The 16,073-nt window shown below is 43.0% G+C and overlaps 1 protein-coding gene across 1 annotated transcript in view; it reads right to left on the bottom strand.

Annotated features, from left to right (window-relative positions):
* Nucleotides 1–16,073, bottom strand: part of CDH4 (cadherin 4) — a 405,208-nt gene that overhangs the window by 37,882 nt on the left and 351,253 nt on the right. Inside the window, exon 8 of the mRNA XM_057379655.1 lies at nt 5,080–5,217. Within this exon, the coding sequence (XP_057235638.1) occupies nt 5,080–5,217 (138 nt within the window). The remainder of the gene's footprint in view (nt 1–5,079; nt 5,218–16,073) is intronic.

Below are 16,073 nucleotides of genomic sequence, written 5' to 3'. Positions count from 1 at the left end.
GCAGCCAGGGGTGAGGCTGCTCTGACAATATTAATTAAACAGGCCAGTTAAAAACTGGCAAGAACTGCATTTTCCAACATGCTTGCAACAAGGACTTGCTCCTTCACCAATGAGCCAAGTCCATGCTGCAACCAGATTAACCTCACCCAGCAGCACATCCCTGCTAAAACACACCTCTCCCAAAGCTTTGAGCTCAGCCAGGCTTTGGCCAGGTGGCCTTTCCCAGGCCAGCAAGAGCCACCACTGCCCTGTGAGCTGGGAAGCACTCATCCATTCCAATAGTCCTGACCTAAACCTTTGGAGCTGTTCCCAGAGTCAGGATGAGCCAGCGAGGCAGGGARGGGGATGCTGTCCTAGAGCTGCCTCTTTAAAACAGACTCCACTCAATTCAGCTCTGCAAGAGGAGATTCTCAAAGCAGTGCCAAAGGGCAAATTTTAAAGTAGCTTTAAATAAGACCTCCTAAGGCTCAGGAGCTTAAAGAACTTGAATAGCCCAGTTTCTTTTTTCCTTTTCTTTCTGCACCCCCACTAATTTTCTATATTTTTCATAGAGGTTGATTGCCAGGCAGGTTTTCCCAAGAATCCACAAGCTCAAGTAATCATGAACACTTTAGCCCTGTGAAATAATATTTCCCTTACATGGGCTACTATAAAAACAAGTTCTGCACAGTAGGCAAATTTAAAATAACTTTTAATTAACATTTCAGACACAGAAGTCTGATCATGCAAATTCATCTGCGTCTCCTCTCTGCGCCTGATTGTTCCTGATTGAATACGATAAAAATAGACTTTGTATGAGTCAAGTGTAGGCATGGATTTCTTTCACTTCTCCTCCCCTCTGATTATGCATTTTCTTAGATAAAGTGGAAATCCTWGGATGGCTATTAACAGTATCATGGGCCAGAATGAAAAGGGTATCCTGCCTGAGAGGAGTTAAAATTTCACTGGAATTAAAGGTGTTCCTTCTGTGAGCAAGAAAGAYGCTTCAATCTCACGTAAAACCTCACCTGAGACTATCCAGCATTGTTCTGTCTCGGCTGACTTTTAATCTGTGAAATACCAACACTAATTTCACTGTAACCCCAGTATCTGAGCTGAGCATCTGGCCAGAGGCTACGGATCTGTATGAACATGGAAAAACCACACCTCCCTTGCACACAGGAGATAAATATTTGAAGGGAGACCGAGGAATTACCCCATAATTAAGAGATGTCAGAGGACATGACCTTGTTATAGGTAACAGGACTCTGGATAATGGAGGGCACACTGATAACTTGATCTTATAACASTAAGAGAGCCAGTTTTCCAGTAAAACTCCCTACAAAGCCTTTGTAACATGGGCCAGTTAAAATGTCAGTATTTCTCATCAGCTGGTGATTTGGCAGATGCAAAATCCACCAAAAATTCCTTAGAAATGGGTGAGCCACAGAAAACTTGGGAATGGGGGATTAAAATACCTTTTATTATGGCTCCAGAGCCTGTGGGCATGGGCACGTTGAGGAGTCAGTGCTACCCCTCCTCTTTGGCAGAGGGGAAAGCTGTCTCCCCCATCTATTTTAATGCAAGGAGCAATGTCACGTGAAGAACACAACACTAAGAGCCGCCTGAAGCCCCCTAGCCAGCCAGAAGAGCATCCCCTGGGTYACAGTCCTGCGTTAAATCATTAAAATTGCCCCAAAGAGCTGCCTGTGATGTTCACAGCRTTTCAGGGGTTGCTCCACTCTTGTGGGTCTCTCAGGAGACATTTTTCCACTGTTGGCTGCTCTCTGACACTTCTCAGCACAGGCACAGGGAGCACTGCAGATCAAGAGAACATTCACTGTATCCAAAAAGAGCTGGAAAGGACTGGAGGAGGCCCCTTGTGCCTCAGGGCCACGCAGCTCGAGGCAGGCAGCTCTGGTCACGACTGTCAGGACTGGCCATGCTGGACTTAGAGCGTACAGCAGACCTGAGTTCCACATTTTTCCGTCCAGAAACTGTAATTTCCTTCCTCCCACAGAGTTTCAGAAATCTTTGTTTGATAAGGTGGGGCTGCTTCTTCCCCTGCCTTTCAGTGTGTGAAACCCACTAACACCACTTTTCATGGAAGCACCAAGGTGTTTCGGAGCTTTACTGAGGCATCTTCATGTCGTGCCTTTAAGGATCTTCTCTGTAATTTTACTGCCCCTTTCCCACTTTGTCCCCAGCATTACATTTTGATGCCAGCCCATCTGGTATTTTGGCTGCCCATTCAGCCACACGCTCTGGTCACCCACTCTGGTGGCTGTGCTATTTTGGCATTCCTGTCCCTGAATTTCCACCTGCTCCACACACAGCCCTGTGCTCACCTTCTGTGCCCTGACTCTCTCGACCATCACAGGGGTTGTTTTCCTCTCTCCCATGCTGCTGTTGAATTTTACACAGCAGCATKAATTCCTGCTGCTGGGTACATGAGCTGTGACACCGGCGTGGTGCAGCGTCCTCCTGAGCTACATTCCCATCCACAAACGATTAAGTCGAAAACCACCCTGGCTGAATGACAGGTAATTTAGGAGCACTATAGGGTGGGCCTTTGTATCTGTCTGGAATGAACACAGTTCCCGAGTTCCTCTCAATTGGCAGCTCGCCAAGAGCAAGCCACAGTTTCAGTTATCCAGCCTATGTTGTTTTTACAGCAGCATCTCAATAGAACTATTTAAAATAAAAATATGCAATATCTCTCCAAACAGTCCGCAGACTTAAAAGAGACCAGGGGCTTTCTTACTCTCTGAGGAGCTGCAGATTTCCTGGAAAGTGATTTTTGCTATTTTTTTTAGAGGTGTTAAAATGCAGATCAGACTGTTTGAGGACAGCGAGGAGATTCAGCTCAGGCTTAAAGAAACTCATCAGCCTGATGCTGTTCTCTCTGCCAGTAAGGGAAAAAACATATTATACTTTCATACTCACATGAAATTCAGCCTGGCTATGCCCAAGAGTATATCAAAGTTATTTGTTTCCATAGAATCAGAAAGTATTATTGTARAACACCCTTGGTTTTCAAATCTTTACAGAGAAGTCCCATGTGCCTCCGTGTAAAGCCCTATGGCCCTCGCAAAACTCTTTTTTCAGTGATTGAAATTAGAGAAATAATGGTACACATCGACTCTGCTTAGAGGAAGAGTAGCATTTTCTAWTCCATTTAACACAATTCTATGGGTAATTCTCTTGATGGCTTTTATTCCTTCCAGGTTTAACACACACCGAGACATTAAATACTCAGAATTCACCTGAAAGCAAATTTCCATTATCCCACCTTCCACCAGCTTGGAGAAGTGCTTTGGAAAGTCATTAAAACACACCACACATCTGGAGGGAGGCTGCCTTGCAGAAGGCATCCAGCTCATCCTGCTCCCCAAAACTTCACCYCCCACCCTGCATCTGGAGACCAGCACAGGGCAACCTGGGTCATGGGAACAACCTGTGCTGGAGGGACGTGGCCACTAGATGTCATTCCTTTTTCACTCAAATAGAGGGCAAAGGAGCATTTACCTGACAGAATAAAGTCCCCCCATGCACCTGTGGCAATGCAGGTCCCGTGGCCACACAGACACAAAACTCCCTCCAGAAAGAGCAATCCTGTCCTGGCAGGAGAAAGGACCRCACAGCCCCACACCTGTGTCATGTTTTGATGGCTTTTCATCATACTGAAGGGGGTATTTAATGACAAATTACAGCACAAAGATTGAAGGATCCATGATGGATAGGAAGCAATCTGTGCTGTTGCATCCCCTGGGGCAGCAGCACAGCCTGGGGACTGATGCCCAGACCTGAAAATGTGCTGGGTGCCCTTTTTGCTGTGACTCAGGAGGAATTTTGTGCCTTTCTTCTTAGAACATAGGTCCGAGCCACTTTGTGAGGAAATGCAGGCCCATTTGGGAGTTGAGCACATCACAGATCACAGCCCCAAGCCCATCTCACAATGGAGATGGGGAGGAAGTAAACAGACTCCACAAAACACAGAGACAATCTGGGTCCACCGGGGCATAAACTGTGCTCTGCATGGCTTCCCTGAGTGCTGCACACATCTGCAGCTTGCAAGAGTGAAACTGAAGGGGAAACTTTGGTACTACATTAATAAATATTTAGAGACTCTTTAGGATGGAATGAAAATTCAGCATAATATAAATAATGAAAATATTCCTCCAAGGATGTTCAGTGACTTGAGCACAAAGTTAGACCTTCTGTGTTTGTAAAGATTTGATGTCCATTTAAGATACATCACTTACTGCTCCTTGTTGACCCTCATATGAATGCAGACAGGGRGTACACAAGCATTTCTCATTTATTAGCATATAGACCTCTGCACTGCTCTGTGCTTTCTAAATTTACTATGCACATTTCAGAYGGATTCAGATTCCTACATCTGTGGATTATGAAGGCTGAAATGAACCAGACCACATCATTTCACCTTCCAGTTCTTCATTTTTACCTTAGCCAGCTCTAAAAATTTGTCACTTGCAATCTCTGCTTTTTTCCCCTTGCCCTCCAGTAATACCTTGGAACACACGAGAACAGAACAGAAAACTGTGCAAATAAAACACAAGAAAAATCTTCAACTGATTAAAACCAGATGTACTGAAGAATGTCTACACATTTACTGCCAGCACACACAAATACATCTGCTAGAACCATCAGTGAAATACAAATTTTACCAGCTACCTGTYACCATTTCGAGTACTCACAGCCCTCTTGAAATCATATCCGAGCTATAAACCCCAAATATCTCTCACTGCCCAGGATTTCACTCGTAAGTATTAATAACTCTGATATGTCTAAAGCCAATTGCCGTGAAACAACTGCATCCTCTTCGGTGCAATCAGACATGGGCTGTTTGCCGCGTTATTTCAGCTCCTTTAGCGCCTCGGCCAAATCGGCCACCAAACAGTTTTGCTGCTTCATGAATCAATTTTTTTTTTCCTTTTTCTCTCCTGAAAGTCTTTATTCTGCAGTTATCCATCAAAGCTCCTCCTGCCTGCCCAACCAGCTCGGAGATATCAACATCCACGGATTGCCAACGCCGTGCCCACGCATCGCCCTGCTGACGCATCCATCGATACTCACGGTGCTGGTGGTGAATTCAGGGGGGTTGTCGTTCACATCAGTCACTGTGATGATTGCTGTGGCAGTGTTGGAGAGGCCATAGTTGAGATTTCCTTCCATATCCGTYGCCTGAACGATCACTATGTACTGCTGAACTTTCTGGGAAAAGCRAAAGAAGAAAAGGGAAAGATGAGAAACGAAACGGCGACCTGTGAAACGCCTTGGTTTGTTTTCCGTACACAAGAGCAATTTTTAAGGAGACTAAAAAGGTATTTGGATTAAAAATGTTAGTGGGRAAAAAATCAATAAATTTTCCTGCAATTTTTTTAAGTGATTTTTGCATAGATTGGTGGACTTGTCCACCAATTTTTGCATAGATCACTTGTCTCATGGGAAAAGTCTTATGGGCAAGACTTGGTTGAAGCTGACATTTTTATTAACTTTTAAGCATTTTCTGCAACATTAGCTTCCGCCTGCTGAAAACCAGTRAAAGTTTTTGTTCATGTGTTTTCATTGAAAACATTGCTAAGAACATTATACCCCCAAAATTGACATCAACATTGCCTGGCGGCCCTCCAGCTCATTCTGCTCACACAGTTTGATGCCCACAAAGCATTAAAATGCTCTCCATGTTTCAATCCTTAACACAATCTTGGTAAATAAGGAGAATTTGAGTCCAGTATGGAAGAACAAAAATAATTCAATGCAATAAACAGCAGTTCAGCAGAACTAATTTAAATTCCTGAGCACCCCCTACAACACAGCTCTCAAAAGAAAAACCTCACAGAGCCAGCCATAAAAATCACACAGTCAAGTTCTAAAGGATGCTGYAAGTCAATGCAACTGGAAAAGAAACCTGAATAAAACAGGAGAGGCCATCTGATGCTGCATGTGTACAMATCTCCCTGGGACATCTCTTTATTTAGGAATATCTGCTGCACAGAGAAAAGTCTCCCAATCTTTACAATTGGCCTCAACAATAAATTTTCATTTAGATCTGCAGAATTTACTATTGATTACGTGTCGTGCTCACAGAGCACTTCACAGGCAGATAGGAAAGCAAAGCCTCCTTTCCTGAAGTATGGGCAAAGGGATGCACAGGAACCAGGGGTGGATCCAGCCAAAAGCTTGTGTCCCTGTTCCTTAGGGCTGCAGGTGGCACATCAGAGAGCCCAAAAGGTGAGAAAATCAACTGGAAGCAGAATTTTATGCAAAAAACAGGTTTTCTATGAAGTCAAGTGGAGGGACTGTGAGGCAAGAAAAGACCAACTMCTCCCAGAACACAGCTCAGGTACTCAGGGCTGCCCCTTGCAGGTGCCAATGCTACAAGCGTGTGTAAAATGTCAAACGTCCTCTGAAGTTTCAAAGGGCAAGAATTAGGTCAATTAGTCTCTTTATTCCCACATAAATATCCTTGAAGCGCTGTAATTGGCTCAACTCTTTAATTCTTCTGAGTTGCCAGAATAAGAGATCTGAATTTTAGCTTTATCTCGATTCCAGGGCTTTTAATTGACCTGCTAAATTGACAAGGCATCACACTCAGGGATCCATCAGCACCTTGCAACTGGAATATATTATGGAAATGCACTTTCATTATCTCTTCCTATCTTGTATAATAAAACATGAGGGAGAAACTATTGTTAGCCCTTGTTTTGCCTCCTGTGAGAAGACGCTGTTCATTACTCCATTTGTACAGCACTGCACCAGGCTGAAATGTCCTTATTAGTGAACATAATTTCTGTTTCATATTTAGCTTTTCCTTCCTCAGTCTCTGTTACAGACAACCTGGGAGGCTGATGGAAGTGCTCCCTAACAGGCCAAATAAATCACAGAAGGTTTAAATCATAAAAGTGGGGAGGATACTTAAAAAAAATGGCAGCCATCAGATTTCACGTAAATGAGAAAAACACGTGTGTGTGTGAGTTCACAGACCCCACGTTTAAAACAGAATTGTTTTATTTAAAAGAGCACTGCTCACTGAGCTCTGTAGCACAGTGTTAATAAAAAACCCCCACAAATTCAGCACTAAATTATAGAAGTTTAATAGAAAGACATTGCTGCTCTGATTTCCTTCAGCTCAACACAGACCCGCTGTGCTCAGAGCGAAAGAGGAATTTGACGTGGAGAATGGTGTGGGAAGCTGTGCAGAACTCACACATATGAAACCACTGAAACATTTAGAAAGRTATTTAAGATCAAGTCCAGCCATAAAGCCAACATTGCCAAATCCATCAAATGGAAATAGTCCAAGATCTGAGCTGCCAAACCTTCAGGCACATGGTTGCCATCCACATCCAGCTCCATCCAAAAAGCTCCAGCATGGTGGGCATATSAGGGTTCTCCTTTCAAGTGCCTAGTTTTACTTTACAACTAACTCAATCTCCAGTGAGATTGKCCCCAGCAGATAACAAATTACCGATTTTTTGTTTTTCTCGAGCTAATCTTTTTGCTTTTGTGCATTAAGCTGATTTTATTGAACTATTCAATCAATTTCAATTTCAGCATGTCCTTCCAATTTGTCACATCATCTCCAGGGGCATCTCAGTTTGTTGTCCTAATAGTATTATTATTGCTACGACTATTAAAAAAGAAAAGGCAGCCTCGTGCCCCCAAGCACCAGAGACATTTTCTCGATGGCATTTTGATCATACAGAATAATTCTCCTAWTCTCTTTCTTTACAAAAATGACATTTTAAATAGCACAGGGCAGAAACTACAGCATAGAGGTAAACCAAAATGGTCCTAACATTTGCTATATGTTTGCTCTGATGGTGATGCTKTGGAACTCAGGAAATGAGTCTGAGCCCCAAGGGGGTCTAGACTAAAAACCCAGCCCAAATGAAGCCTGTGGGAGGTCCTGTGGCAAGTATTTTTAATAAATCTAACAAATCTTTATGCTACAGCAAAGAGAATGTGCTGCTTCTACTTCAACAAAGGAACAAAACTCATCTTGGTAAGTGCAGAGCTTTCAGTCTGACCTAAAAACTAAAAAGGACTTTTGAAGGAAGAAATTATGAAGGAAGGAATAATTAAAGGAACTGTGGCAGATCTAATCTGTCTGCTCTGCTGTCAATCATTTGATACATCAGCTAAATTCCAGAGGAYGGGAATTAGCTGAAGAAATTTGTTAAGCTGGTTAATGGGAAATCAGTCAAGGGCTTGGTTAAAAAGGTGGCAGCGCAGGAGGAATGGCAGCTTGGAAGAAGGGCAACCTGGCAACTAGATAACAGAAAAAAAAAATACGTGATTTAATAGCACAAAACACAGGATAATGCAGCAAGGGACCAATAAAAAAAAAATCCCAACACTTTTCTGGAAATTTAAGGAAGGAAGGCTGTCCCCATGTCCCACCATGGAGCAGGGCACAAACAAACACCCTGAGTGCAGTTATTTTCCCTGCACATCTGGCAGCCCTGAGCACCCAGGGCTCGAAGGGATGCTGAGAACAAGCCAAGCCCTTGTGCTCATTGCTGAGCCCCCGATCCAAGCAGGTGCCTGCACTGAAAAACCATCACTGGAGAGGAGCCTGCAAGAGCCCGGCTTGTTTAGTCTGGAAAATGAAGGCTGAGAGCAGATATGATTGCTGTCTATAAATAACATCAGGAGGATAAACACCAGGAAGGCAAAGAAGCAATTTAAACTAAAGGACAATGTTGACACGGGAACAAGTGGGCATAAACTGGGCATGAATTAATTTAGGCTGGAAATTAGTAGGTCCTTCACCACCAAAGGAATSAGATGCTGGAGAGATCTAATACAGGGTTTGGGGAGCAAACATATTCAAATGAATGTTTTAAATTAGGGCTAAATCCTCTTGGTCTAGGTAGAAACCATGACAAATTGAACTAAAGCAGAAGGCAGATCTCTGAGCATTCTCTGTGTACAAACAACTTTCTAAAAAGAGAAAGAAGAAAACCCCTTTCAGTCCAAGTAGCACAGAATGTTCATGTGAAAATGGTTTAAGGCTTAACAGCGATTGTTATCAGTGAGCCAGCCCATTCCATTGGCACACACAAAGGACCAGGTGCCCCAAACAAAATTACAGCTATTGCAAGTGGCTCTCCCCATCGAGACAGGCTGGCATGGCAAGCACCAGCTCAAATCCCTGGCTGAGCTGAGCACAGTCATGCTGAGAGAGGGTATAAACAAGAGTAAATCATATTCAGAGATAGAGCAGAAAAGAACAAAGTRTTTAAAAATGAAGTCCTAGTAATGAAGTGCTACCTGTGATCCCAATTTTCAGGCGTGCACAGTATTTGAGAGATGTGGCTATTCCCAGTTTGCACATGCAATTATTATACATCACACACGAGCAGGGGAACTGTGTACACTGAAGTCCAGAAATGCAGTAATTATGTGATTAAATTAATCTGCATTACGGACAAAGGGTTTGCAAAATTAGGGCCTCCATTTTCAAAGCTCTGTACAAATATTGTCCAATTAATTACTACTTCCTGAGAAATGTATGACTGGCTAATTTTAGCATCACGTCTGGTAAAGCAAATAAGGTTAGCAGGATGTAGGATGTAGGAGTCTATTGGTGGAGGAGATAGAAAATCTAAATTCTATTTCCTCCYGTGGCTATCCTCACATCTTCTTTCTATCTATGTGCTTTTTCATCTCCCTTTAATTTTACATTACCAATAAGATGAACATGAGATGTTCTTGTGATTGGTTTTCTAAATAATTTCTTTGCATGCTGGTGAAGTCTTGATGTTCACCTTTTTGGGTATCTGAGATGGTGAATACACCATTATTAAATACTGCACCAGAGCCAGGAAAGCCAATTTAAAAACAAATAAACAAACTCCCCCCAAAAATCCACTTGACTCTAGCAGAAATACTTTTTGGARAAGACCTAACTAGCCACCATTTACACAAAGCTCACAGGCAAAGCTTTTGAAGCATCTATCCCTCAGTATTCGCTACTTAGGCTTGGTTAAATAAAACCAGATTTCCAGCAGAAAGCCCTGCTCTGGAAGTTCTGGGAAGAAGGCAGCTTTCACAGAACACCCAGAGCACCCAAAACCTTTTGCAGCTCCCCCAGTGATGGTGGTGCTGATTGAGCTTCACCTCTGGGTGAACTCAGTTGAACAGAGTCTTTGACAAACCTTGAGTTTTTCATTTCTTACACAAAACACAGCATCACACTGTGTCTGCAGAGTGCTCAGCACACACCAAACCCCGGGCCCGTGAATCCCAGTGCACGAGATGCTGCCTGAGCTAAAATGGTGCAGCTTTGCTCCATCACAGCCTCACCATACAGGACCAGCTCCCACCTGAGCGTTCATGGTTCTGCTAAGACAGGTGTAAAACAAGGGAGAGAACCTGATTTTTAAATTATTTTGGTTATTTTTTAAACTAATTTGGGTGGCTTGCTCAGTGCTGCACGGCCACAGACGGTGCAGCAAACAGCCAGGTGTGTTTTCTGCAGTTGGATGGGGTTATATTGGCTTTTCCTGCAGCGTGGCAAGGTGTCCCCATTCACAAGCCTCTGGTGTATTTGATTTTATGAGCTACCTGTGAGAGCCCCAGGCAGGGCAGTGCTGCTCWGTCTCTRCCCAGCAARGCACAGATTACTCTGCTGGGAACAGCCACGTGTGCTTCTCTTCTCAGCAGAAGTGTTGATGTGACACTCTGGCTGTGACACAGGGTCAGACCCTGTGTGTGACCCTCTGACCAAACCTGCTGCCACCCAGACATTGATAAATTAATTCCTCTATCAAGGAAAAACCTTAATCCTGCCCCCAACACCTCCAGGCCTGAAGGGCTGCTCCACACACCAAAACCACCCCAACATATACCTTTTTTAAAATTTTTTTTCTTACACAAATGAAGGTCCAGAGCTAACCTCAGGATTTCCACTKGGCACTGGGGCTACACTGACATCCCCCTTTAACAGCTTTCTCCTGGCAGCCTGATTAATGACCAGCAATTAAATTTCTTTTTAACACTTTCCCTCTCAGCACTGGAGACCCATTACTTGGGGGATCTCACATCTTTTTGACTCATCCTCTCTTAAACTACTGCACTTAAGGATAGTGTATTAATGTGTTACAATTTACACCTTTTAACCCATCTGGAGCCACCAGACACRCCATTAACTTTCCCAGCTTCTCCCAGGGTGGGTGTCGAATCTCCCACATAAGTGTAAATGGGAGCTGCTCCAGCTTTTAGCAGCTATTTCCTCTTTCGTGTGGCAGCTTCTGAAAGCAAAACAGCCTCTGGTGGTGGGTACAGCACCCGGCAACAGTGAGCTGAGCTTTCCTGTGAAAGCACGAGGAAGCGCTTTAAAAGTCACCCGAAAGAAAGCGAAGGTGATCTTTTTTATCACACAGAGGTTACAACATCAAAAACGCCAAAAAGGCTTTCAGGAGTCTGCTCTGTTTGGCCTTTCAGTAGCGTGAGACTGAACAGTTGAGCGGCTGCTGCCCACGGCTGCCTTTTCTCGTGTYACTCACACGGGAAAGTGGTGAAGTGGAAACCTTTCCTGTGCTGGGCACAGAGCTGACCCCAGCAGGCATCCCAAAAGCCTTTCAGCATTCTGGTACAAACCACTGGAGCCTCCCAGACAGGAGGGATGTGAAATGAATGGAATTGCTCATCCAGCCCTTCTCATGGTGTATGACACAGAGGTGCTGCTCAGCTTCGGGAGCATCGGACGGAGCAGCGCAGAGTGAGCGTTATCGGCGGAAACTTAACGGGGAAATTTGGAAAGGGAAACTCAGAACAGGAAACTCAGAAAGGAAAATTCAGAAAGGGAAACTCAGAAAGGGAAACTCAGAATGGGAAATTCAGAAAGGGAAACTCAGAAACGGAAACTCGGAATGGGAAACTCAGAATGGGAAACTCAGAAAGGGAAACTCAGAATGGAAAACTCAGAATGGGAAACTCAGGAAAACTCAGAATGGGAAACTCAGAACAGGAAACTCAGAATGGGAAACTCGGAAAGGGAAACTCAGAATGGGAAACTCAGAATGGGAAACTCAGAAAGGGAAAACTCAGAAAGAGAAACTCAGAAAGGAAAACTCAGAAAGGGAAACTCAGAAAGGAAAACTCAGAAACTCAGAAAGGGAAACTCAGAAAGGAAAACTCAGAAAGGAAAACTCAGAAAGGGAAACTTAGAATGGAAAACTCAGAAAGGAAAACGCAGAAACTCGGAAAAAGAAACTCAGAAACTCTGAGTACCTCACAGCCCTGAAACAACAACAGGGGAAAAAAAAAAACCAAGAAAAGAAAAAAAGAAACAAAACCAGCCCACGGCAGACAAATAACTGGAAATGGCAACACAGACTGGGGATGCTGATGGATCATTTTAATGATTCTCTTACCAATGCCCAGTGCCAGCAGTGCTGGGCATAGGAGGGGCTGTATTAAACCACATTTCTTATCTGGTATTTGAGCACAGGCATTGGTCAAAAGTTGTATGAAGTTACTCAGGTGCTATGAGCTGAGTTCAAAACTACTAACCAGAATTATTAACAAAATTACTGTGAAACTCCATCACAGTACATCACATACTGTCCTTAGACAGTATCAACTTTTCTGTTTACAAAGACTGTCAGTTAATGAGCTTCTCACATGGTTCCCTCATTTAATGCCAACATTAGAACCACAAAATCACTAGAAATGGGCTAGAATCACYAGAATCTCTCTTCAGTGATCCAAACTCCAGATCAAAGTCCACAAGGAAGCACAAGAAAAATAAGGAAACTGAATTACCTGCTTCTGACAGTCATGCAAGAGGATGGCAGTGAGCTGGCATGAGCTACAGATAAATTTCATTTAAAAAAAAGAGATGTGATGAATAACTTGGATAATGTATTTTGATTTTGACTRCAGCCACTGTGCCAAAACAGAAGAGGGCTGTGATTAAGGCTGCAGGCTGCAGCTTGGAAGACCTGGATTCCTTTAGCATTTTCCCAAACCCTCCCCAAGTGACCTTTAGCAGGGCATTTAATTCCTCCGTGCGTCAAAGAAATTGAAAATAACACTTCAAAATGAAATTAAAACTCTTCCTTATCTAACAGCGGTACGGTGAGAACAGGAATCTGTTTGTTGGCTGAAATACTCAGCCCCTGGGATGAGGGAAGCTGCAGAGCTGCCACCCCCAGCCCTGCCCTGTGCACTGGCACTGGCACTGAGCTGGTGCCCACCTGCATCCCCAGGAACAGGAACCAACCCCATCAATACCTTTACAYCCAGAGACTCCAGGTCACCCCACAAAGAGCACCTCAAAGGACACCTGAGGAATAAGCCTGCTAACTTTTGGCACAGGCAATTTGTGTAAAACCATGAAATCTGGTTTGGCTTTTTTTGGGCAGGGGAAGACAAGCAGTAGTTCTGGTGGTCACACAGAACTCGTGCTGTGGCGAGATGACCTTTGGTAAATGCACCAGCAGGAAATTGATGCTGCTTCCAGGTGGTTTCTGCCACTTACTGACAAAAGGAGTGAGTGCTGAGACAGAAAAAACTCAGAATCTCAAGGCAGAGAAGGGAAAGTAAACAACAATCTCAGAAACATTTTCTTTTTCTTTTCTCTCTTTTTTTTTTTTCTTTTTTTTTTTTTTTTTTTTTTTTTTTTTTTTTTTTTTTTTTTTTTTTTTTTTTTTTTTTTTTTTTTTTTTTTTCTCTTTTTTTTTTTTTTTTTTTTAAGTAAAAAACAACCTTCTTTGGACTTGTGCAAAGCAAATTCTTCCTACAGCGTGTAACTTCTTAGTGATTACCCATAGGCCAGGCTTTGGGATAAAAAAAATATCCTAGTTATGTCCATTGCACTCTTATAATCCACAAAACCTTTGCTGTCAAATGCTGCCAGAGCAATTTAATAAACAGGGAGAATGCCTTAATGTATTCTGAAACCTGAAAACCACCCATCATTAGCCCCACATGCTGTTTTCCTACTTTCTCTGCTTTAAGCCATTTAGCTGCTACAGCTGTTTTTCTTGTAAGCCTGACTTCTGTTTTTATCAGCCTGATTTGTTTGCTGGTATATCACGCTTGATTAGAAAGAGGCAGAAAAACCTTTCACAATTCAGGTAAAACTGCCTTCTTTAAGCTCTGTCAGGCTGGAAGCTTGAAAAAGATCATCAGGAGGATCAGTGTAGGTGAATAAATATTCATAATATTGCTCATTATTTATACTTGGTCTCATTTTTGCAGATAAGCTTGAAACTCCACACTCATGACTCCACTGCTGTAGCCAGACCTTTTTATTCTGAGGAACATGAGGTTTTTTTTTAAAAAACCAAAGTCAAATGTAATACATTCAAACCATTTTATCTAATCCTATATGCATACACATGGTATGTACAACACTAGGATTCTGGATTTTAAAAGTACTGGCASTCAGGAGCACAACACAAGTCTGGGGCATCTGTACTGTGTTGATTCCTTATGGTCTGGATAAAATAAACTCATTTGGTGTCACTCGGTGTTCAGGGCTGAGAATTATTTTAAGGAAATAGCATGGCTAAATCCCTGCTGGCTGCATCTCATATGTGCCTTATGAATTGAAGGGAATGTCCAAACAGTGAGGGAACAGGTTATAGCCACAAAAAGCAGCTGATTTAATTAAATCTGGCAGAAGGAAAGGTTAGTGGAAAACAGTCAAATAACAGCGAAGAGATTAATGTGAGATGTTCCCTATTGTATTTCTCTTAAGAGCTGTTTCACCCAGTATGGGCAGGGTCATGTTGTGTCGATTTGCTGAGGGAGAATGTGATTGACAACTTCTGGARAAGAAATTCAGTTTGGTTGTGAAGCTGGAAATAGTAAAAAGCAGGTTTTGTCACAACCAGCTCTGCCTGCAATGGCTTTGTTTCCCTGACTTGGAAAAGGGCTCTGTGAAAAYAGAAGCAAAGAAAAAGATCTCCAATGCTGTGGAAAAATTAACTAAAAGCTTATCCTGTAAGTGAGGGATTTGGTTTTTTTTTTTTTTCTGGCTGGAAATTCTGACCCATGAACAAAGGCATTTGAACAAGATTTGATCTTGTTAATTCTGTATATATTAAATGTTAAAGATGTAACACACAGAAAATAAAAATACACAGTTGATTCAATACTCAAGTGTTTTCTTGGTGTAGAAGGGCTACAATTCAGCCTGAATCTGACAGAAAAAACACTTAGATCCAGAACAAAATACAGGAATAAAGTTCGTGATAACTTATCAAACGCTACACAGCTACAATTACTCCAATGGTACAAATCACTCACTGAGCAAGATCTAKGATTAAAGGAGGATAAAGTGCTATTCTTTTCTGAAGGAGGCATCTCATCTTTTTTTACAAGCTAATGTTCCTGATGTTTATATCTAGTTGTATTAGACAAATAGAGAAGATTTTTTTTTTTAGTTAAACATTCTATTAACGGATTTGAGCAAAGTCACAAATGGGTAATTACGTGTACTCTTACAAAAGAAAGGCCACCAAAACAAAGAACTATTTGCAGAGAGCAGTCTGAACAGCACAGGGCTTCCCATGSAGCATCCTGATGGTTGCCAGCACTCACTGCTCTCTGGGGTGCAGCATTTGGGGAAGGAGAAACAGTGATCCCAGGAAAATATTGACTGCTTTATTGACCCATCGTGGGTTTGCAGTAGGAAGTGGCGGCAGGGGATTTGGGAAAACTTGGTTTTGGGTTCAATTATACCCAAAGATTCAGCAGGGAAATGGAGCAGTGAGGTCTGAACCCCAAACTCTGCTGACTCAGGGGCTTTGCAGGTGCCTTTTGAGGGTGCCATGGCCCTGCTCCAGTGGGGCTTCACCACCCCCAGGTACCTGCACCCTGCTTTGGAGAGCACAACTCCACACTCTGCCTGCTCAGAGAGCTTCAGACGAGAGAGAAMCCRRGGARTGAGGAATRGGAACTTCATGATAAACCAAAAAAMYRCTGATAAACGCAGTGATTGAGATGCTGGGCTGGCACAGTGCCACTGGGACGTTCTCCTCCCCAAACTGAGCCTGTCAGCCTCAATCAGATCTGCCTCAGCAGAGCCTCTTTGGCCAGGTGAGACT

Source organism: Malurus melanocephalus, unplaced genomic scaffold (genome assembly GCF_030028575.1).
Source record: "Malurus melanocephalus ecotype Western Australia unplaced genomic scaffold, MMel_1.1 scaffold_415, whole genome shotgun sequence".
Taxonomy (NCBI): Eukaryota; Metazoa; Chordata; class Aves; order Passeriformes; family Maluridae; genus Malurus; species Malurus melanocephalus.
This window is presented reverse-complemented; position numbering and strand designations above follow the sequence as displayed.